The sequence below is a fragment of the Furipterus horrens genome, unplaced genomic scaffold, assembly GCF_987537825.1.
Source record: "Furipterus horrens unplaced genomic scaffold, mFurHor1.1.pri manual_scaffold_3, whole genome shotgun sequence".
NCBI lineage: Eukaryota > Metazoa > Chordata > Mammalia > Chiroptera > Furipteridae > Furipterus > Furipterus horrens.
This window is the reverse complement of record NW_028327173.1, coordinates 17734293-17757323: the sequence shown is the minus strand read 5'-3', so window position 1 is coordinate 17757323 and position 23031 is coordinate 17734293. Positions and strand designations below refer to the sequence as shown.

General features: G+C 40.3%; 1 protein-coding gene and 1 non-coding gene across 3 annotated transcripts; both read left to right on the top strand.

The window, feature by feature from the left end:
- The first annotated feature begins 3225 nt into the window (after positions 1–3225).
- RPA2 (replication protein A2) lies at positions 3226–20749 on the top strand. 2 transcript variants are annotated; one of them, XM_090268901.1, is made up of 9 exons: positions 3226–3372; positions 3626–3732; positions 7529–7630; positions 7726–7839; positions 12482–12556; positions 13304–13420; positions 18242–18349; positions 18538–18632; positions 20037–20749. In XM_090268901.1, the coding sequence occupies exons 1-9, from the start codon at positions 3360–3362 to the stop codon at positions 20119–20121; spliced, it is 816 nt and encodes a 271-aa protein (XP_090125027.1). In that variant the 5' UTR covers positions 3226–3359; the 3' UTR covers positions 20122–20749. The 2 variants fall into 2 exon arrangements, with proteins under 2 accessions (XP_090125027.1, XP_090125028.1); XM_090268902.1 differs by having other exon boundaries at positions 3361–3382.
- On the top strand, positions 19827–19948 carry LOC150014455 (small nucleolar RNA SNORA26). Its single transcript, XR_016510361.1, has one exon. It is a non-coding gene; the product is annotated as a small nucleolar RNA SNORA26 (small nucleolar RNA).
- Positions 20750–23031: the final 2282 nt, after the last annotated feature.

Sequence of the window (23031 nt, the reverse complement as noted above, 5' to 3'; positions counted from 1 at the left end):
TTGTTGAGCTGAGAGCTGTGGGGAGCCTTGGAAGAATATTAACTAGGGGAGAGACACAAAACATCTTAGAAAGATTGCACTAACTCTGTGGAAGCCGGGTTTGGGGGGATATCAGAAAGGAGGCTAAGGCAGAGAAGTCCTTGTAAAAAGTGGTGAGGGTCTACTCTAGGGAATTAGTAACCGGTGGTAGGGAGGAATCAAATAGACTGTGCCTGGGGAATTGGCCGAAGTGTTCATTTGTGTTCTCACTGTATTTTTGTTTTTAAACCCTGCTCTAAGCAGGTAGCAAAGATCCCTTTCCTTGGGGGAGGATGTGGCCAGGTGGAAGGCAACAGCTTCTTTTATTTTATTTTTTAAGATTTTTAATTTTTATTTATTTTTTGAGAGAGGTGAAGGGAGGGAGAAGGAGAGGGAGGGAAACATTGATGTGTGAGATACATGGATCGGTTGCCTCTCACATGTCCCCAACCTGGGACCTGGTCCGAAACCCAGGCATGTGCCCTGACTGGGAATTGAACCGTGACCTTTCTGTTAAGGTGGTCACAAAGAGAAGAAAAATGCAGAAAGCAATGTTTTTATTCACTTTTCAAGAGAGGAAAGGAGCTAGATGCAGAGAAATGCACCAGCAGCGAAATGTAGGGGCTTTGAGTTTTTATTGGATTATAACTGGATTATAAAAGGGTGGAAGGAAGTTGCCGTTGTGTGACCCCTGGGTAGGTAAGGGCTTGGCAACACAGGAGATTTCTGTTGGTTTTGCACCAGCTGCAGTTTTCTCCAATGTTATCTCCCACCTCTGGCTGTAGGGAGCAGTCACATTCTGTTCTTGCTTTCCAGTAATTTCCAGTCTTGGAGACTTAAGCTCCTGAGAGTAAAACTTCAATCACATTTAACAATGTCATAGGCTCAACCAACAGGGCCACACCGGTCAGGGCTAGTGGAGGAGTTTTTAAAAGGCTCCTCTTTGCCCTGGCTGGTGTGGCTCAATGGATGTGATGTGGGGGGGGGGATTCAAATATTGGAAAATTCTAGTTTCAGGTAACAGCTAATAAGTTTAGTAATCGGTGTATGTAAAAAGCTATTTATTGTTTCAGAAACTGGAGGTATGACCCACCTTACTCTAGGAGAACATAAGCAGTTCCACCTTTGCACTTCAGGAGGACGGCAAGCAATCAGGATGGTATCTGAGCCATTGTGCTCCAGGTGAGGTGACCAGCACCCAGGATGCAAAGACCACTGCCCAGGACTCAGATAAAAGAACGCTGCAGCTTTTATCCAATTAACTTTTTCCCTGAATTCCAACCCCCTTACCTACACTTTTCTTCTTATAAAAAGGGTCCTTTTATAATGGAATTTAAGACAGTCTGTTAGGGCACAAACCTGCTGCCTTCTCAGATCCCCAACCATCTGAATAAAGTGCCCTAAAAGATTTGATCCCTGTGTCTGCTTATTGGGTCTGGTAGCTGACAGGCAGCACGAACACTGGCTTTTCCAGTTTCAGACTGAGTGCCGGCCTGCGAACCAAAGGGTCACTGGTTCAATTCCCAGTCAGGGCACATGCCTGGATTGTGGGCCAGGTCCATGGTTGGGGGCACACGAGAGGCAACCACACATTGATGTTTCTCTCCCTCTCTTTCTCCCTCCTTTCCCCTCTCTCTAAAAATAAAGAAATAGAATCTTTTCAAAAATTGACTTGTTTAAAAAAACTTAAAATTCAGAAATTATTACACAAAAATCCAAATTTCTGATGTCTGCTAAAACACATAGATGATCTAGCAATACTGGGTGCACATTCTTTATGTCAGTTGCTTTTTACTGTTATGCTTGTGTGGTTGTCTTCCTTACTGTGGAGAAAAAAGTGAAAAAAACTTTCCCTGTGTTACGCAACCTACTACATTTACAGTTTTCCTGCCTAACCCCGGTTGCCATTTGAATTTGTCTAGGATGTTCAAGAAGTCATAGTAACTACATTGGTTGACGAAGTCAGACTTTCTGGGCTTGAATGCAGGCTCCCACAACTTAGCCCCTACGTGCCTCAGTTTTCTCACCCGTAAAATAGGGACAATAACAGTACTTTACTACCCTCACAGGATTTAGTTAATAAATGAAAAATGCTTAAGGCAGTACCTGCTGTTTTAATTAAAGAAAGTAAAATGACCCAGAAACCCAGGAAACGTATCTTCTACCTTCTTTACCATTGAATCCCAGTGACCAACACAGAGTTTAAAACAAAAGAGGAATCAATAAATATTTGTAATAAATAAATGGAGGGGGATGTCTAATAACCTAGTAGTGTTTAGAGCAAGGAACTGATAGATGTGTTCCACTCTCTACAAGAGTAACACACCATGTTATATAAAGAGTAGTTGAAGCAACCAAAGACTCAGAGCTGGATGTGACTGGGGTAAGGGCAGTAAGGAGAGCACAATCCTCGGATTTTTAGGGAGGCCATCCTGGGGAAAAGTGTAGATTTCTTACAGCTTCACTGGGGAGAATCGAGACCATGGGGTGGCAATGCCAAAAGGGAACTTGGCTCTTTATGTTAAAAGTTAAGCAATCCCACGAGGTGCTGCGAAGACGGTACTGTCAGCTGCCGGAATGCGCATATCCCGGGCAACTGCAGGGCAGAGACTTCAAAACAGGAATCCTACAGAGGTTCAGATTAAGGCCTCGTGTGATTGGTGAAAATTTGGCGAGAACAAGAAAACGCCAAACGAAGCGAGTGAGGTAAAATGCAAGCGCTTATTGGCAGGGGTGGGATTCTATGGTCCTAAGATGCAGGAGTATTATTGGATTTGTTGTTTTTGTCAAAGATCGCATTTATTTTTAGAGAGAAGGGAGGGAGAGAAACGTCAATGCGTGGTTGCCTCTCAGGTGAGCCAACGGAGGGGGAGGGAGGGGGCTGGCCCGCAACCCAGGCATGTGCTCTGACTGGGACTCGAACTGGCGACCCCTTGGGTTTGCAGGCGGGTGCTCAACCCATTGAACCACACCAGCCCGGGATGGATGGATCGTTTTATTGAAACACCGACAGCACCTCTCTGATCCTTGCTTCCGCTTGCGCGGTGTGTTTTGCCCTTAGTAAGGATGGCCACAGAGGCTTCTGGCCCTACTGGCAGTAGCGTGCACGTCTTCAAGAGCACGGCCGGCAAAGACCGGAAAAAGCGTAGGACTCGCGAGCATTGATTGGCTGAAGGGATAAACGCGTTCTAGACACTGATTGGCTCCACCGTTCGCGGGAAGACGTTTGTGGCGCCATCGTGAAGTAGATCCCGCGCTGCGACCGCAACAAGGTTCTGAGGATTTGGGCGAACGCAGGAGACTGGAGCTTCCTGGGCGTCTTTCCCGCGGGAATCGTGACCATGATGTGGAATAGTAATGAAAAGTGGGGCGGAGGATGAGATTCGCAGGAATTTAGCAAAGAAGGAGGGGATCGGAGAGGCGTGTGGCGGCGGGAGTGGGGAGGGGCGGGGGCGGAAATGGGGCGTTTGGGGGCCGGGGGCAGGTGGTAGAGTTTAGGTAGCTGCTGGAAGTTTGGGTGGGGAGAGTGAAGACTGAGGGGACCTGCGGGTTTTTCAGGAGCTTGGAAAGCAACTCAGATACTAATACGAATGTTATTTAAAACTAGGTGGATATGAAAGCTACAGCAGCGCCACCTTTGGGGGACCTAGTAGCTACACACAGTCCCCTGGGGGCTTTGGATCGCCGACACCTTCTCAGGCTGAAAAGAAATCAGTAGGTTGAAAGAGTATTTCGTTTTATTTTGTCTGTCCTGTATCTCCTGCCTCATCCGTGTGAGAAAATTTATGCGGCGCAGGAAGGATGTAAAACATGAATTGATTCGATAAAGATCAATTATTATCTTACCGAATCTTATAATTAAGTGCTGTAAGTCTGAAAAAAGGAACCTCCCCAGACTTTGCACCCACTGTCTCCTTGGCTTTATTTTGAAATTTATTAACATAGCCAAAAACTTGTGGGAAAACTGAACTTGTATTAATAGCCTGTTTTACGTTCTTTATGTATTCAAAGTCGTTTTTAAATTAAACAGTGAGGTGATGTGATATAATGAGGGAAAGAACATGGTCATTAAAGTCAAGTAGATCTGTTCTCTAACACTACTTGCAGAGTAACGTTGAACAAATTTCTTAACCTTATTGGGAGTCAGTTTTGCACCTACTAAATGGGATTAGTAATACATGCCTTATAAGGTTGTTGTGAGCCTTAGTATTATAATATATATGAAGTGCCTGCCCCATAGTCGCTTTCGGTAAATGGTCTTGGATATTATTTAAATGAATCTGAGCTTTGGAGCCAGAATACATAGTGTCCAGAATGAACTTTGCCTTTTAACTGGCAGTGAGTTTAGTGAAGCGACTTGAACCCGTAGTTTTAGTGCCCCATGGTTTTTTTCCATCTGATAATGGTACTAGTACTACTCATACCACAGGTAATTAATACACAAGCTAATGTATAAGAAAGGGATCTGTAAAAAGCTGTCTGGGTGCTGGTTATTTACTCTTTCAGAAAAGAGTTTGCATTTCACAACTGTGGTTGATTTTATCCTTTAAATACAGGGTTAGTTTGGCCTCTCTTTAGGTGTCATTCAGATGTGGTATAAGACTCAGTATTAGCAGGTTCTATATTTTGTGGATAGGTTGATAAGCTTTTACCTAAATTGTCAATTCAGGGGTGGGTGTTGGTGGGAAAGAATTCATTGGTAATTCTCATACATTTGGACATTGCTTTATATTTTTCACATAACATTTCATATAATCCTATAAAGTATTTATTCCTTACTCCGCTGTACAACAGAGGCTCAGGGAGATTAAGGGACTCCCTAAGCTTACACAATAACTGAAACCAGATAGAACACACATGATGAAGAGCAAATCCAAAAGTTAGTAAGCAGTTTCTTCTCTGTTGTAGTTTTCTTTTTCCCAGGAAGACCAGAAGGACTCCAGTTTCTCTAATTTTGTCTTCTTTGAGGCTGTGAAGGTGAAAACAAGACAGATAATTGGTTCTCATCTTTTCTCCCTAAGTTTAACTATTTTTCTTCATTCCAGTTGTTAGAATTTCTATCTCAGGATCCCAAGCTAGGGCTGTATATTAAGACAGCTTTTCAGAGAATAATGGTGCTTATAAGGTGGAGGCCCAAACCCAGGTCTTTTTGTGTTTAAAAGCTAGTGCCTTTCTTGCAGTAAATTAGGTTAATACCCTATTTAAATGTTTTCTATCAACTATAAACTTACTATATTTAATTGAACCATGTGAATTTTTCAGTGTTTTACCCATAAAAATGGTGGTTTCATACAGTACTTCAGAGTAGCCTGTGGTTCACAGTAAGAAAATAGTTTTTTCAAAATTAAACATAATTGTGTTGGGACATTCTGAATCTATTTGGAACAAACCAGGAATGCTTTGCACCCGGTTCCTGGCACATAATAGGTGCTCGTTAAAAAACAAGCCATAACTGATTTGAGGAGAATTTGAAGGTATTTATAACACCTCAGTAATTACCCATATATAACTTTTATTTACCTGAGAAGTAATAATATTTATTGAATACCTATGTACAGATTGGTATTATCACTTCTATATATGTTACATTTACAACTTGAAAAATAAATGTCCTCATTTTACAGAAGAGTTGGTGGTGTGTCCAGGGCCATGGAGCTAGGATTTGAACACAGCTCTATAGCACTGTGGCTACAAAGCCCATGTTCTTGCTGCTGTTACCATAATGGTTCTTAGTTTTCTAATACTGCAGATATAATAAAAATGTCACTTGTGATAGGTGAAAACAAAATACACATTGTGAGAGCTAAATCTGGGACTTCAGCAAATTTTAAATTTGTATACACTAATACACCATATAATTTCACCTGTAAAATACCTTAAAGTAAAACTTAAAAATATAGTTGATTCCTTCACATCGTTATTAAAAGCTATTGTACATATGAAGAGTGAGGAACAATAACTGACATAATTACTAACATTTATGGAGTATATATGATGTATCAGGTAGCATTTCAGGTACTTCACCATATATTTAATTTTCATAATGATTTTGTCCTAGTTTTATAGATGAGGAAACTGAGGGCCAGATAAGTTGAGAAATGTGACCAAAGCACAATGCCCCTGAGTAGTAGAACCATAATCTTTTTTAATAAGTATTTTATTTTTAGAGAGAGGAGAAGAGAGGGAGAGAAACATCAATGTGTGGTTGCCTCTTACCTGCCCTCAACTGGGGACCTTGCCTGCAACCCAGGCATGTGCCGTGACTGGGAATTGAACTAGCAACCCTTTGGTTCACAGACTGGTTGGTGCTCAATCCACTGAGCCACACCAGCCAGGTCTAGAACCATAATCTTAACCCTCAAGTGCTGCCTTTTGTGGCATGTGTTCTGGTGGTTGGCTGGGCTAATTTTCTACCATCCTGCCAATACCATTCAGAATTATGCTTCTGCAAAGTGAAACACTGCTGGTGTCATGGACCTTGGGGCAAAGCTGCAGCTGCTCAGTCCATGAAAGCCGAGTCTATGTTTGGTCTGAGGTGTACGACAGTTATCACGTTACTTCCTTTTGATTTCTTACAGGAAGAGCTCTAATCCACTGTGCTTTTTCTGTCTCGTAGTCCCTGAGTCTATGGGAGTGCATATTTGTCCTCAGTCTGTAATGCTTAATCCTCAGCCACTATTTTTTCACTGTCAAACTTTTTGTGCTTCAAGGTTCAGCCTAAAATACTCCCTCTTCTCAAAATTGCCGGTAAATTTTTCTGATATCCTACATAGCATATCCCATTCTGTGGTGTATCCAGAGCAAGTTATTTATGTTTTACCTCTCCTAGGTTTGGAGTGTGTTATACTCATTTTTATGTCACCCAGACAATCCTTGGCTAGTTGTAGGCAAAAAAAGTTTACACTGTTGTTAGACTGTTTCCAGATGTGATTTGAGTGGCATTACTAGACACTCTTCCACCTATCACATCCTGTCCCTTCCCTTTAAGATGTCTAGTGTGGGCCAGCTCTTACCCCATTTTCTCCAAGGTTTCCATCTGATTGTCAGAACATCTGTCCTAAAGGAAGTCATACCTCTTTTTTGTTACATTTTACTGAGAGAGTTAGAGTAAGTCCAAAGTTCTGTCTCCACTGGCCATTTCTCAAACCCTTTCCACATACCATCTATCAGTGACGAACAGCTAACTCCAGCTTGCCTACAGCTGAAAGCTGGAGTTTCCTCTTAAAGGTCTGTTCAGGAAGTAGGCCATTTCTTATGCTGTCCCCACTCTGGTCTACTCATTTTGGTGAATCTCTAGTACAACACAACTTACCCATTCATCAGGAGAGTCAAACCTAGCATTTGTTAGCTATACGACCTTGGTTTGTGTTTCTGTGAAGCAAGAATAATAAGGTTTGTTTTGAAGATCTAATGTTATATCATAGTAATATACAAGGTGCTTGGCACATATAGCAGGTGTTCAATGAGTGGTAATTATCGTTTCAATTGCATGTATGCATACTTCTTTCAGAGATCCCGAGCCCAGCACATTGTTCCCTGTACCATATCTCAGCTGCTGTCGGCCACTCTGGTTGATGAAGTGTTCAGAATTGGGAATGTTGAGATTTCACAGGTATAAAGAATGAAGTAAAAATTATTTCATATAAAAATACATAAGTGTAGCTTTGGTTTTGAAGAAAACCAACCTTTTTTTTCCTCCTGATCTAGGTCACTATTGTGGGGATAATCAGACAAGCAGAGAAGGCTCCAACCAACATTGTTTACAAAATAGATGACATGACAGCTGCACCCATGGATGTTCGCCAGTGGGTTGACACAGATGTAAGTGGATTTTGAATCAGGATGGGGTTACTTTGGGACTTTGGAGATGTTGGACTATTTTTAGCCTTACTTTTTAAAGGTTCTTATAAAAATAATACATAAGCAAGACATCAAAGGCAAAAACCTTAAAATGAAAGGTTAATATATTTGACTTCATAAAAATTTAAAATCTTTTAAACTTTCCAAAATACTATAAACAAAGTTAAAAGGCAAGTGATAGGAGGTACTGGAATGTAAACGGATTTTCTTGTTGTCACCTAGAACAATGCTAGTTACATAGTGGGCCCTGAGTAAATATTTAAATAAATGGGAAAATTTTTTGCAATATATTATGAACACTTGAAACTTTTATTTAATAAAAGCTCTTACAAAGCAGAAAAACCAACGGTATTTTAGAGAAGTGAGCAAAGAAGATGCACAGATAATTCATTGTAGATGAAATATAAATTACAACAATAACAAAAGCAGTTTTAATAAACATTGATACCATTTTTAACTTAATAAATTGGAACTGAAAAAGTAGAATGGCATTGCCCACTTCTGATGAGAGCAGTAGCTAGCACAGTGCCTCTAGCTCTTAGTAGGTCACTTCTTATGGGCAAGTGGATACCATCCTACTCTGATAATATAAGTATAAATTGATACAACTTTTCTCGAAAGTCAGTTGATGATCAGAATCATCCATCCTAAAATGTTGACCTCTTACTCCACTGCTAGAGATTTATTGAGTTGGCCTCAAAGTCTATTTACTTTTTTCCATAAAATAAAAGGCACATTTTTCATTTTCACCAATTAGTATTGATTTGGATACTTTTAGTATGTCCACTGTCTCCCGCATGATAGAACATTGATTGCTTTCAATTAATGTATCAATTTGATTGCTATCAACTTCAACTGGTCTGCTTGACTGGAACATCATCCAGTGGGAAACCTCCAGCACAAAACTTCACAAACTACTTTTGACACATTCGATCAGTCACAGCACCTTCTCCATACACCTCACAAATCTCCTTGTGCGTGTGTTTCAGCAATTTTACCTTTTCGAAATAATAAAGCATAATATGCCAAAAATGTTGCATATTTTCTTACATCTTCAGTATTAAAAAGGCTACACAAAGATTTACCAATTTTGATGTTTTTTTTTTTTTTTTAATGCCTGCTGATATGACAGTTGTCACAATACAATAACAGTTGTTTTGTATGAAGTTAAAGACAGCTGCGCTAATAAAGTCATCTTACAGGAAAAAAAAATGAACTTTTTGGCCAACCCATACATTAAGGAAACAAATAAATGTTCAATGATTCAGTTGTAACAATGTTAATCATAGCATTATTTATAATAATGAAAACTTAAAAGCAATCTCAAAATGCTAGCAATAGGATATTATTAATGAAACCATGTTATATTTATAACTTATTCCAAATGACGTAGAAATGGATATAGTATCACAAAGAAGTGTTTACCATAAATCGTTAGGAGGAAAAGAGCATGTTACAAGATAGTATGTATAGTATGATTCCATTTTTGCAGAGTAACATATATGGAAAAAATAGAGTGAAAGAAAATGCACGTTTATCCTTTTTATTTTTTAATTGGGCAGAAGTCCTTTTGGTTTTTTAGGTTGTTGTTTTTAACCCTTTGAGTGCCAGCCTTGCTGTGAGCAATGCTGACACATTTTCCCAGAAGTGCCAGCGTCACTCCCAGCAACTTTTTGATGGCTATAAATGTAAATAACAATGGAATAGTTTGCATTTTATGTTTTGTTCTCTTTTTTTGGTTATATATTGATATGCCTTTTTCTCATGTTGATCTAAATTTCGAATTTTTATGCTTGTTCAAATACTGACACGTTAATTCTATTGTAATTTTTACTTATATTTTAAACGGTTCTTTTAATTTAATTTATCTTTGCAATAATCATTGAAACTATGCAGTGTGCATGATAAGGAAGCTTTTGTTAATGGGCATTTTCATTGCTTCATGGGTATAGCGTTACATTTTGTTTATAAGCTGTTTTTCACTGTTGATATCTATTGATATATGTCTCTAGTGTGAAGGCCGTTTGTGTTCATTTTTTTTGTACGTTATGAAGTGTTTATTTTTCTTCAAAAATTTGTGCAGTATTTGTTAATACTTGCTTGTTATCCATGTTGCTATGTGTTTTTTCAAGTTATAATCATAGGTTTTATATTATGCCATATATTATACTTCAAAAGCCATATTGAAGGAAAGATTTTATTTTTTCTAAAATAATTGCTATAATAAAATTAATGCAATAAATTTTTTGCTAAGTTGGGTCAAAGAACAGTGCTTCCAAGAGAAGAGTGTATTTACTATGTGTCGTGAAATTTTCAGCAAATTATTATGAATAATAACGTTTTTATTTTATTTTTTTTTTCACTACCTCAATGTTTTTATAGCATTTTTTATAAACTCTGCATTTGTCAGCAAAACAGCCTAGCATTTCTCACACAAATTTTAGCAATTACGCATGGCACTCAAAGGGTTAAAATACATTATAGAAAATTTGGATAACAAATACTCGGTGTTCTATTTTTCTTCAAAATCCGTAAGTCATCTGTGGAGAAATAACTTGGTTATTTCTTTATTTTTTGCTTCTCAGGAAAATACAGGATAATTTAGTCACTATTTATTATTGGACTGTAGATTCTAAACCAAACTGCTTGGTTCCAGATATACAAAGATTGAAAAAGTCCCTGCCATCAAGTGGGGAGGTAGATACTAAATTTGCCTAATACTACAAGCTCATACAAAATGTACCGTGCTTACTTATAAAACATTTTAAAATCACCTGAAATACCACATCCCAGACATGACTACTGTTATAATACATTTTGGTAAATATCTTTCAAACATTTCTCTGCATATCTGTACATATATTAGATGTATGCATAAAGTTTTATATAAAGGATAATATGAGATGCAACTGCTCTGTAATCTACCCTTTACATTCAAAACTGTGTTGTGGAACTTATTTCTTAATGTCAATAAATACAGATTTACATCATCATTTTTAGCATCTGCCTATTCCATCCCTTATTTAACAACCGACCGAGTCAGGGAACATTTAGCTTGTTTCCAATCATTTGCTATTATAGACAGTGCCCCAAAGAGCACCTTTGTGTACATCTCTTCATAATTATGAGGTAGTCGCCTTAAGAAGAATTCTTAAGACTAGATTTTCTGAAAGAAACATATTTTATATTTTTTTGCTTAAATCTTACATTTATATTTTTACAGGTTTACCCCCCCCTTCATAAAGGTACCGATTTATATACAGTATTCCCTCACTTATCGCGGGTATTACGTTCTAGACACACACACCCCCGTGATAGGTGAAAATCCGCGAAGTAGGAACCTTACATTTATTTTAGTATTTATATATATTTTAAGGCTTTATAAACCCTTCCCACACATTTATAAACTGTCCCAATCCCTTATTAACCTTTCCCACACTTTTATAAACACTACTTATGTTCTTAAACATTCTACACTCTTAAACCTACGTAACTTGAACAACATAAGTATACAGTACCTACCGCAAAATCCCGCAATATAGCGAAAAATCCGCAATAAATAAAGATAACATTTTTAAAAATCCTGTGATACATGAGGCTGCGATATGGAGAGGGACTACTGTATTTCATTACTGTAGTGCATGAAAATACCCAGTTAGCTCTCCACACCTTTCTGATGGTGGGTTTTATGAATCTTAAATTTTTGTTGGATAGTTTTCAGAAATACAGTTTTGTCATTGAGAATTTTCTCATTTTTTTACTTGTATTTCTTTGGTTTTAGATTAGTTTTTTTTTTACTATGTTTAATGTTAATTTGGGTGTTTTATATGGTATAGATTTAGCCATGTTAAGCAGTAGGTAGGTGGAATGAAATGTAAAAAAATAGTTAATGATCTCCAGGTGATGGGAAGTGGAGTTTTTTTGTTTGTTTTTTTTAAGACATATTTTATTTCCTAGCTTTTTATAATTGTGCATTTTATAATCAGAAAAATCTTTAAGACTTGGTTTATATATTTTTCTTATAATGTGCACATATTCTAGAAAGCCCCAATGATCACACTTAACCATTATTAACATTCTGGTGTGTGTGTTACCCCACATGGGATATCAGCTTCTTCCTGCGTGTCACAATGGTCTTCCCAGATGATGCATAGAATTCCACGTTGTTAAATATTTAAGTTGTTTTACATTTTTTGTATTGTAATCTGTGCTATGATGAATATTCCAAACGCTAAATATTAAAGCATGTTCTTATTTCCTTTAATTCCTAGAAGTAGAACTGCTTATGCCAGTAAGTATGTTCAGCGTCCACCAGAAAGTTGTGTGCCTAAGAGCATTGAATGAGAATGCAATGATTGTTTGCTTTTTTATGATGTTCATGAAGTACAGAACTTTGGAAATTACATTTAGAGATTTTTATTCTAATTTCTGATTTTACAAAAAAGTAAATTCTAAAAGCTAGGGCAAACTAGTTAGTGCCTTATTAGGATTCTGTAACGCTCACTTTATAACTTTATGTTTCTGTATATAATTTAGAGATGTTAAAGAGGCTTTCACTAACATCACTAAAACCTTAGTAATATGTTTGTATTTTATTTGTTAGGATGCTAGTGGTGAAAACACTGTGGTTCCTCCAGAAACATATGTGAAAGTGGCTGGCCATCTGAGGTCTTTTCAGGTAAAGTCAGGAAAAAATGACTGTCAAAATGTATTTGCATGAAATAATTTCTGGATTCATGTTTGTGTTTAGGATACTTAAAATTTAAGGTTCCACCCTGGCTGGTGTGGCTCAATGGATTGAGCACTGGCCTGCAAACCCAAAGTTGGCCTGTTCGATTCCCAGTCAGGCACATGCCTGGGTTATGGGTTAGGTCCCCAGTTGGGGACATGTGAGAAGCAACCAATCAGTGTATCTCTCACACATCGATGTTTCTCTCTTTTTCTCCCTCCCGTCCCCTCTTTCTAAAAATAAATAAATAAAATCTTTTTTAAAAAACATAAAACTTAACTAAGGTTCCATGTTTACTGGGAGTTATAATGAAGTTTTTGTTCTCTTCTTCAAAAGGAAATCATGGGTTTTTACTTTAATATAAAACTAACAATGGTAGAGAAAGAACTGGGTCTCCACCTATAATCACCGCCTGTGGTCTCCATTAGGTGTAGACAGGCGGACGCTGGATTTAGGATACCAGGCTTTGCTTGGTAGTATAACCTCGGTCAAATCTTGAACTTCTCAGAGCTGGTTTGAGTTTTTTGATTATATTTTATTGACTATATTTGGATTAACCTTGAGTTAAAAAATTTTACATATGTAACACGTTTTTCCCATATTAGCAAAATAGTATAACCAAGAAAAGAGCTGTAATGTTTTGACCTGAAATTGACTTAAATATGTTTGACCTTTATTCACTTTTCTCTTTAATAGAACAAAAAAAGCCTGGTCGCCTTTAAGATCATGCCCCTGGAGGATATGAATGAGTTCACGGCACATATTCTGGAAGTAGTGAATGCACACATGACGCTGACCAGAGCTAACAGCCAGGTGAGCGGCTTCACTCATAGCTTTCTCTTCTCTGTAAGCACATAGACAGCTTCTGTGCTCTGGCTTTGATTAACTTGACATTTTGAAGGTTGAGCCAGAATAAAGGTATCACTCAGTCCTTAAAATATTTTCTCCATGAGATTTGCCAGGTTATTTTATTCCAGTGAAACAATCATGTTCCTCTCAGAATTACGAGTTCCTCTGACCTCACTGGCATGGATTGCTGGGGCCTAAGACAACCTTCAAGTGTAGACATGTAATTATGGGCAGGGCTCTTAGCACTCTTAGCACCAGGATTATCAGTCCATAGGCAAAGTAGAATCTCAACTAGGACAGCATTTTGCTGCTTTCCTTCCAGCTTGTTGGCTACATAGGTAAAATGTATGTACCATCATTTTATCCTTGAAATTATATTTCTTGCTTTGTATTGAGATTTGTCAACATTATTTTCTGTTGTATGAATTCAGTTTGGCAAATCCGTCTAGGACCACACAAAGGGTTTGTTGATTCCAGTGTTAGAATGTCCTTAGATGATTCTGATGGCAAGATGGCGATTGATTACAGTAGGAGAGACTGATGAGCCATTAAGGATGCCACTGCATCCCGTTCTGTGCCAGGCACTTTGTTAAGCACTAAGGATACAGAGATAATTACTTCACTTGGAAAATATTTATTTTGAGCCTAGTATTTGCCAGTCATTATTCTGTACCCTTGGAATACAACAGTTAATAAGATGGATAAAGTGTTTGCCCTCACACTTAAATTAAGAAAAAATATATATAATTTTGTTATAGGTGTGCTGAGAAAATAAAGCAGGATAGAAGAGAGTGATGAAGGAAATAAGAATCATACAATTTAGATGGAAGAAGAACATTCCAAGCAGAGGGAATAGAAAGTCAGAATCCAAGAAGTTGAAGTAAGCTTGGCATGTCCAAGACCAACAGGAATGCCAGATGTCTGGAGTGAAGCAGACGACCAGGAAAACAATCGGAAATAGGCTAGGAAGCAGGCCCCAGATCATGTAGGGCTTTGCAGGTCATAGTAAGAATTACTTTATCCTAATTGATTCCAAACCTTTAGAAGGCTTTGTCTAGGCAATGAGGTGGTCCGATTTACTTACTTTTTTATTTTTTAGTTGGATTTTGTTTTTATTTTTTAGATTCAATTGTTGATGGTTGTGAGTTTGTTGTCATTCTAATGTTCATAGTTTTGATCTTCTTTTTCTTAAATAAGTCCCTTTAACATTTCACATAATAATGTCTTGGTGATGATGAACTCCTTTAGCTTTACCTTGTCTGGGAAGCACTTTATCTGCCCTTCCATTCTAAATGATAGCTTTGCTGGATAGAGAAGACTTGGTTGTATATCTTTGCATTTCATCACATTGAATGCTTCTTGCCAGTCCCTTCTTGCCTGCAAAGTTTCTTTTGAGAAGTCATCTGATAGTTTTATAGGCACCCCTTTGTAGGTGGCTCTGCTTTTCTCTAACTGCTTTTAAGATTCTCTTTTTATCTTTCACCTTTGGCATTTTAATAATGATGTGTCTTGGTGTGGTCTTCCTTTGGTCTAGCTTGTTTGGGACTCTCTGTGCTTCCTGGACTTGTATGTCTATTTCCTTCGCCAAATTTGGGCAGTTTTCCTTCATTTTTTTTTCACACAAGCTTTCAATTTTTTGCTCTTCCTCTTCTGGCACCCCTATGATTTGAATGTTGGCACATTTAAAGTTGTCCCAGAGGTTCCTAAGCCTCTCTTCATTTTTTTCAGTTCTTGTTTCCTCATTCTGTACTAGTTGACTGTTTTTTTCTTCCTTATGTTCCAAATCATTGATTTGAACCCTGGTTTCCTTCCCTTCACCATTGGTTTTGTGTGGGTTTTCCTTCGTTTCACTTAGCACAGCCTTCACTTGGTCCCTTAGGCGTCTGCCATACTCAAGCATATCTGTCAAGCCTGTGAGCATCTTTATCACCAGTGCTCTGAACTCTGCATCTGTTAGGTTGGCTATCTCCTCATCTGGTAGGTTGGCTATTTCCTCGTCGCTTAGTTCTCCCACTGGAACCTTGATTCGTTCCCCTTTTGGGCCATACTTCTCTGCCTACTCAATCTAACAGGCTCCTGTGTTTGTTTGCCTCCACGTCCCAAGTAGAGCTGTCACACCTGTTACGGATTCGTCAGCACAGGGCAACCTGTTTCACCACGTTGTGGCGCTGTGGGGGGGGGGGGGGTCCGAGAGGGAACAATGCCGCCTGCCCAGCACTCGTCTCTTTTCCAGGCACCTCTCCCACTTCCGCACCGGACTGGCGCCCCTCTAGCTGCTGCCCTCGCTGTTGTTCCCAGAGTGGGTGGGTCTGCGAACATTCTAGGACCATGGGGGTCCTCCAAACAGGCGGACTCTGTTGAGAGACCGGCAGTTTCTTCCTCCGCCCCAGCCCCCACCGTTTGCACAGTCAGAAGCAATGAGGCTTGATTTTCCTCACCGCTGGGACTGTGAGCTGCTCGGCCTGGTCAGGAGCTGGGATTGCTCCCCAGGTGTCCCTCCCAACGTTTTAAAATGTGTGACTGCGCTTTCTGCCGGCCTGCCACAGCCATCACACTGCGTCCTCTCCACCCCGGCTCCGCCCCTCCTACCTGTCTGAATGGGTATTTCTTTTTTATATCCTTGTTTGTTGGACTTCCATGCAGCTTGATTTTCTGGAACTTCTGGTTGTCTGTAGTTTTGAGGGAGATGTAGTCCTTCTTAGTTGTGGAGGGAGACACAGTGTGTCTGTCTAGGCCTCCATCTTGGCCGGAAGACTTGTTTTGTTTTGTTTTGTTTTGTTTTGTTTTGTTTTGTTAACCTCAAAGTAGTAGACATCTAATGAACATCTGTTGAATGAGTGACTCTCCTGACTGGATGGGATTTCTCCTGACGAGCTTCCACAGTGCTCCTGTATCCTGTTACGAGTACTTAACATTTGGTCTATCATCCTTACTTACTCAGTTCAATAGATTATACACTGACTGAGCACACGCTGTTCACCAGGCACTGTGAACATGAAGGGGCTTGTGGGGGAAAGTGTCGTGCGAACAGTGTGATGGCTGCTATGAGGAAGAATGGGCCGAATGCTGTGAGAGCCGAGAGGAAAACCATGACTTGACTTGGCTTGGGGAATGTCCAGGAAGTGTTTAGCAGGCAGACAAGAGGAGCATTCCATAGGAAGCAGCATGTTCAGGTGAGAAGGACGTTTGTGGATGACAAGAAGTCCAAGTGCAGCGGGCGAGTAAAGTGTTGAAAAGGAGTCATCAAGAATGAAACAGATTTTGATGTCTAGTTGTGGTAGGTCTTGAACGTGTAGGAGTCTGATATTATTTTCACAGGCAGGGGGAGCCACCTGGAAGCTTTTAGGCAGAGGAGTGACATGACCAGAAGTTACTACTTGGTAACAAGGAGGAGGGTTGACTGGAATAGGAGAGACTTAACAGCATATATACCAATCATGAGACCAGGGGTGTTGAGGACTGACTTGACTGACACCGAAGATGGTATTAAAAGGTTGTGATGACAGATTATGGAAGGTGAGCGAATGGATGACTGAGATCTGCGTGATTAGATTTGGGTTTACTAACTGAGATGGGATATAGCAGGGCCAATGGTTTGGGGGAAGAAGGCAATGAATTTTATTTGAAGTATAAGATATCTAGGTGGAGTTATCCAGTAGGTGGCTGGGGATAAGGATTTGTGGCCCAGGAGGAGGTTTGGAATGAAATCCTGGGGGAACTATCAGCCTTTTGGGAGACAGGTAGAAGGAGAAGCTGATAAGCTATAATTTTTGAGGTAAGTGGAGAACAAGAATGTGGTATAAGAAGCCTAGAGAACCGTGACTGGTTGACCCAGTTGGTTGGGTGTTATCCGCAAAGCTAATTCCGTCAGGGCACATGCGTGGGTTGCAGATTTGGTCCCCAGACCAGGCGCAAACGAGAGGCGACCAATTGATGTTTCTCTCAGATGGATGTTTTCCTCCTCTCTTTCTCCCTTCCTTCCCCTCTCTCTAAAAATAAATAAAATCTGCCCTGGCTGGTGTGGCTCACTGGTTGAACGCTGGCCTGAGAACCAGGAGGTTGCTGGTTCGAGTCTGGTCAGGGCACATGCCTGGGTTGCAGGCCAGTCCCCAGTCGGGGGCGTGCAATCAATGTTTCTCTCACACATCGGTGTTTCCCTCCCTCTTTCTCCTTTCCTTCCCCTCTCTCTAAAAATAAATAAATAAAACCTTTTAAAAAGTAAATAAAACCTTTTAAAAGTAAGAACAAAGCCTAGAGAGGGCTGCGTTACAAGAGGAGTGTGCTCAGCAGTGTCTGCTTCTGAGACGCCAGGTGTTATGAAAGCGACTATTGGCTGTGTTGGTTGAAAAGTCTTTGCTGAGAACAGTTTCAAAGGTATATTGGGGAGAATCCAAACAGTGAGGGGGTTGAGTGACTAAGGAGAAGGGAAATGAAAACAGTGAATGCTGGAGTGATTCAGCACCAAGGATAATATTATAGAAAACCTGGGTAATTTTCTTCTCAGTGCTAGTTTTCCTCTGGTTCCTGTCACTTCATAGAGAATAGAAGGAGCCAGGAGGTACCTATCTCTCTGTTTGATATGATGTGCTTCAACGGATTTAATTTACCTTCCTTTGAAATAGTCATCAGATAGTAGCTCTCCCTTCCACTGTAAATACTCGGTATTGGGGAAACTCTATGTAAACTGTTTTTTGTAAATTGCTTATTAACAAGCTCTTTGAAATAGCAAGGACTGGGGTTAAATTTATGAGTTTTCTAACGTTGTGAACTTACTTTTTAATTTAGCCCTCAGCAGGGAAAGCATCTATCGGCAATCCAGGAATGGGTGAAGCAGGAAACTTCGGCAGGAGTAGCTTCTTACCAGCAAATGGCCTTACTGTGGCCCAAAACCAGGTAAATTATACATACCGGAGTAGCTCCAGAAATGCAGAACACAGACAATCCTAAATTTTGTTACTTCCTTAATGATTCTAAGGCTATTGATGAGTACCCAACCTGTTTCCTTCCAGTAAAGGCACTGAGGTTTAATAGGGGAGCTGATTCAGAGTAGTTGCTAAAATCTTTCTGATTTGAATGTTCAGGTGCTGAATTTGATTAAGGCATGTCCAAGACCTGAAGGATTGAACTTTCACGATCTCAAGAACCAGCTTCAACACATGACTGTAGCCTCAATCAAGTGAGTATTTGGTTTCTATGATCTAGGGCTCCATTTCTCCTCATCAGAGTTTCCTGGTAATGAGAAGTGAGTTTAAAAAAACTTGTTGATTGCAACCTAGTGACAGAAAAGAGGTTGTTCAGCCGTGGAAAAGCAGAAAAAGAACTCATGAAGATGGTGCTGTCACATCACTCATGCATTTGTTCACTCCACAAATACTGGATCCCATTATGCGCTGGAATGTAATTTTGAGCAAAAATTGACCTAATACCTCTTGTCAGTTTGATCTGGAGGAGCAAGGTCCTTAGCTCCTGGTCCTTGGGTGTACAGTCCCATTCGTGTTACCCTCCCCACTGTGGAGATGTGCACATCGAACTGTCTGGACCGGAAGCCATCAGGCAGTCCTTCCCCAATGTTCTTGTCCTGATAACGTGATAGATAAGCTGCTTCCTGATTCCAGTGACCTCATCAGCCAAACCGATGTTATGGTGCTTGTTAGAGTTGTCACCACAAATAGTTTAATGTTCTAGGCCTAGATAGAAAAGAAATGCTCGGGTCTAATTCCATGTCCTGCCCTATAAAATGAGGATAATAGTTTCAGTCTCAGTTACTATGACGATGAGGTACAGAATGGCTGTCTCATAGTAAGTGTTCTGTAAATTGTTACTTTTACTAAATATGTAACTGACATTGGCCCAGAGAGCCTTGAAAGGTGTGAACGTCTCTTACCTCTTCTTCTGTTTCTGGGGAAGCTTTTCCTTTACTTCCTGCAACTTTACTTCCCAGAGCGGGTGCCAGAGTTTCAGCGGGTGGGTGGGGAGGGGCAACTTTTAAAAATTGCTCTTTATACTAGGAGATTTTATGTGTAAGCTGGACTATAGATTTAGGTCCTTGTTTTGATTTGCTTCCACTGGTATTTAAGTGAGGTCCTATTTTCTTGCCTTTATACAGTTTGGGAGAGGGATCCAAGGCAGCCCTCTCCCAGTAGCCATTGTTCCATGGACTGCTGAAGTTTTGTGATTTTGTTTTGTTTTTGTTTTTTGTTTTTGCTAGCATCTCTCCCTTTAAGAGCTTTCTGTGAGCAAATGGCTGTGAATTCTTAGCTAAGAAAGGAAGAGGGGTGGGGAGGGTTGAAGATTACATTATTGGCACTATCAGAAAGGCAGTTCCTTTTCTTCTGTATGGTTTGAAAATGATGAGCCTTTGCCGTTTTCTATGCCCTTTTAAGGCTGACGCAGGGCCGCAAGAGGCTAACACAGAAGGGTTAAGTCAGTCTGCATAAAACCCAGAGAAGAGGTGGTAAAACTCCTCTTTGGAGACTGTCTGGTGTCACAGCTGGGAAAAAAGAAACTTTTTTTTTTTTTTTTTTTAATGTAAGAATTTTTTAAAAAAGAAAATGAGCCTTTTTTTCTCCTTCCTTTCTAGGCAAGCTGTGGATTTTCTAAGCAACGAGGGACACATCTATTCCACTGTGGATGATGATCATTTTAAATCTACAGATGCAGAATAACTGGACCTAATTGGATACCCAACAAATTTTCCAGCTGGACTTATTTTCACAGTCTGTTTTCTCCAGCTGTGCATACGTTTGATCAGTTGACTTCTAGAAAATAGGTTTCATCTATAAAAGGTCTCAATTGACCTCCTTTTGAAACTTACTGCTCTTCCATTTTTTTTGAAGCTCAAAGGGAGATGGCCAACTGACAGGGGTATGAACCAGAGTGGAATTTCTAAGAAGTTACAAATTAGCTCGTTACAATAACAGGATAGATGGACGTGGAAGAAGGGTGCTACCAAGAGAGTTGGGCATTACTACTTACATAATACTTGGAAGTCTCTATTCCTAAAGTACTTTATGTTGAGAGAAGGTGAATACACCTAGGGCCTGTCAGCAAAGAGCTACCCAAGAAGTCTGCTGACCTCTGCCTGGTTTTGTTCCCCATCTTGGTTATGTGGTGTTACTTTCAGAATAGCACTTTCCTTCAACTTGTATGGCTGATGCCAAAAGCGTTTTTGTAAACATGAGGTTCTAGAGTGGTGACCTTGTGTGTCAGAGGAGAGAGAGAAATGTCGATCGTGTTGTGTACAAAATAAGTACATTCATGTGGTTAATAAAATAGTTATATTGTAATAACTTATGTAAATGTTCTTTTTTTTTTTTCCTTTTTTTTTAAAGTATATTTTATTGGTTATGTTGTTACAGTAGTCCCAGTTTTTTTCCCCTTTGCTCCCCTCTGCCCAGTACCCCGCTTCCCTCCAGAAATCCCACCACCCCTTAGTTCAAGTCCATGGGTTGTGTATATAAGTTCTTTGGCTTCACCTTTTCCTATATTATTCTTACCATACCCCTGTCTCTTTCGTACCAACTGATTATGCTTTAGTTCCTGTACCATTTTCCCATTTCTCCCCCTCCCCCCTCCCAGCTGATAACCCTCCAAATGATCCCCACACCTATGATTCTGTTCCTATTCTGGTTTGCTTAGTTGGATTTTGTTTTTACTTTTTAGATTCAGTTGTTCATAGTTGTGAGTTTGTTGTCATTTTAGTGTTCATAGTTCTGATCTTTTTCTTAAGTTTCTTTGACATTTCATATAATAATGGCTTGGTGATGATGAACTCCTTTAGCTTTACCTTGTCTGGGAAGCACTTCATCTGCCCTTCCATTCTAAATGATAGCTTTGCTGGATAAAGTGATCCTGGTTGCAGGTTGCCTTTCATCACATTGAATACTGCTTGTTAGTCTCTGCCTGCAAAGTGTCCTCTGAGAAATAAGCTGATAGTCCTACAGGCACCCCACTATAGGCAACTCTCTGCCTCTCTCTTGCTGCCCCCAGGACACTGTCTTTATCTTTCACCTTTGGCATCTCAGTCATGATGTGTTCTGGTGTGGTCCCCTCTGGGTCCAGCTCACCCAGGACCCTCCGTGCTTTCCGGACCTGTATGTCCATCTCCTTTGCAAAATTTGGGACGTTTTCCTCATATTTTTTCAATTCTTGCTTCCTCATTCTGCACTGGTTGACTGTTTTTTTCTTCCTTATGTTCCAAATCATTGATTTAAACCCCAGTTTCCTTCCCTTCACCATTGGTTTTGTGTGGATTTTCCTTCGTTTCATTTGGCATAGCCTTCGCTTGTTTCTTTATGTGTCTGCCATACTCAAGCATATCTGTCAAGCCTGTGAGCATCTTTATCACCAGTGTTTTGAATTCTGCATCTGTTAGGTTGGCTATCTCCTCATCTGTTAGGTTGGCTATCTCCTTGTCGCTTAGTTCTCTCACTGAAACCTTGATCCATTTCCCTTTTTGGCCATACTTCTCTGTCTCCTCATTCTGACAAGCTCCTGTGTTTGTTTACCTCCACGTCCCAGGTATAGTTGTCGCTCCTGTTACGTTGTAAGGGGCGGAGCATTAGGGATTCGTCAGTACAGGGCGACCCATTTCACCACGTTGTGGCACTGCACATGGGGAAGGGGTCCAAGAGGGAACAATGCCGCCTGCCCAGCACTCACCCCTTTTCCAGGCACCTCTCCCACTTCCACACCAGACTGGCGTTCCTCTAGCTGCTGCCCTGGCCATTGTTCCCGGAGTGGGTGGGTCTGCGGACGTTCTCAGACCGTGGGGGTCCTTTAAACAAGTGGACTCTGCTGAGACCGGCAGTTTCTGCCTCCACCTCAACCCCTACTGGTCTGCACAGTCAGAAGCAATGAGGCTTGATTTTTCCTGGTGCTGGGACCAGGAGCTTCGAGGTCCAGTGAGGAGCTGGGAATGCTCCCCAGGTGTCCCTCCTGACTTTAAAATGTGTGAATGAGCTTTCCACCAGCCTGCTGCTGCTGCTCCTGCCGCCACCAACACACCGTGTCCTCTCCGCCCCTGCTCCGCCCCTCCTACCTGTCTGGATGAGTATTTCTTCTTTATATCTTTGTTTGCTGGACTTCCATGCAGTTTGATTTTCTGGAACTTCTGGTTGTTTCTAGTTTTGAGGTAGTTGTATTCCTTCTTAGTTGTGGAGGGAGATGCAGCATGTCTGTCTACGCCTCCATCTTGGCCGGAAATCCTTATTTTTCTTTTTAAGTTAGTATAGTTACTCCCTTATCTGAGCCAGTATAGCACAGCCTGACTTGGGTTTGACATCTTGGCTCTCCTGCTTTTTAATTTGGATCTTGAGCAGGGTCGTCAGCTCTGAGAACCTCCATTTATGAAAAGACAACAGTGGTGCCCTGGCCAGGTAGCTCAGTGAGAGCATTGTCCCAATAAGCCAGGGTTGTGGTTCGATCCCTGGTCAAATCAATGTTTCTCAAAATTAAAAGAAACCGATGTCATTTCCTTATAGGTTTGTTATGAAAATTGAATTAAATAAAGTAGCATTACCATTAATGAGGGTTAGTTACAAAGCGAACCTTAATCTTGACTCTAGCAGTATATA

What these genes read in the sequence shown, in the direction of transcription:
- RPA2 (XM_090268901.1), top strand. An exon ending in GGAATGTTGAGATTTCACAG is followed by an intron (nt 7,631 to 7,725) that starts GTATAAAGAATG and finishes CTCCTGATCTAG; the next exon opens with GTCACTATTGTGGGGATAAT. An exon ending in GCCATCTGAGGTCTTTTCAG is followed by an intron (nt 12,557 to 13,303) that starts GTAAAGTCAGGA and finishes TCTCTTTAATAG; the next exon opens with AACAAAAAAAGCCTGGTCGC.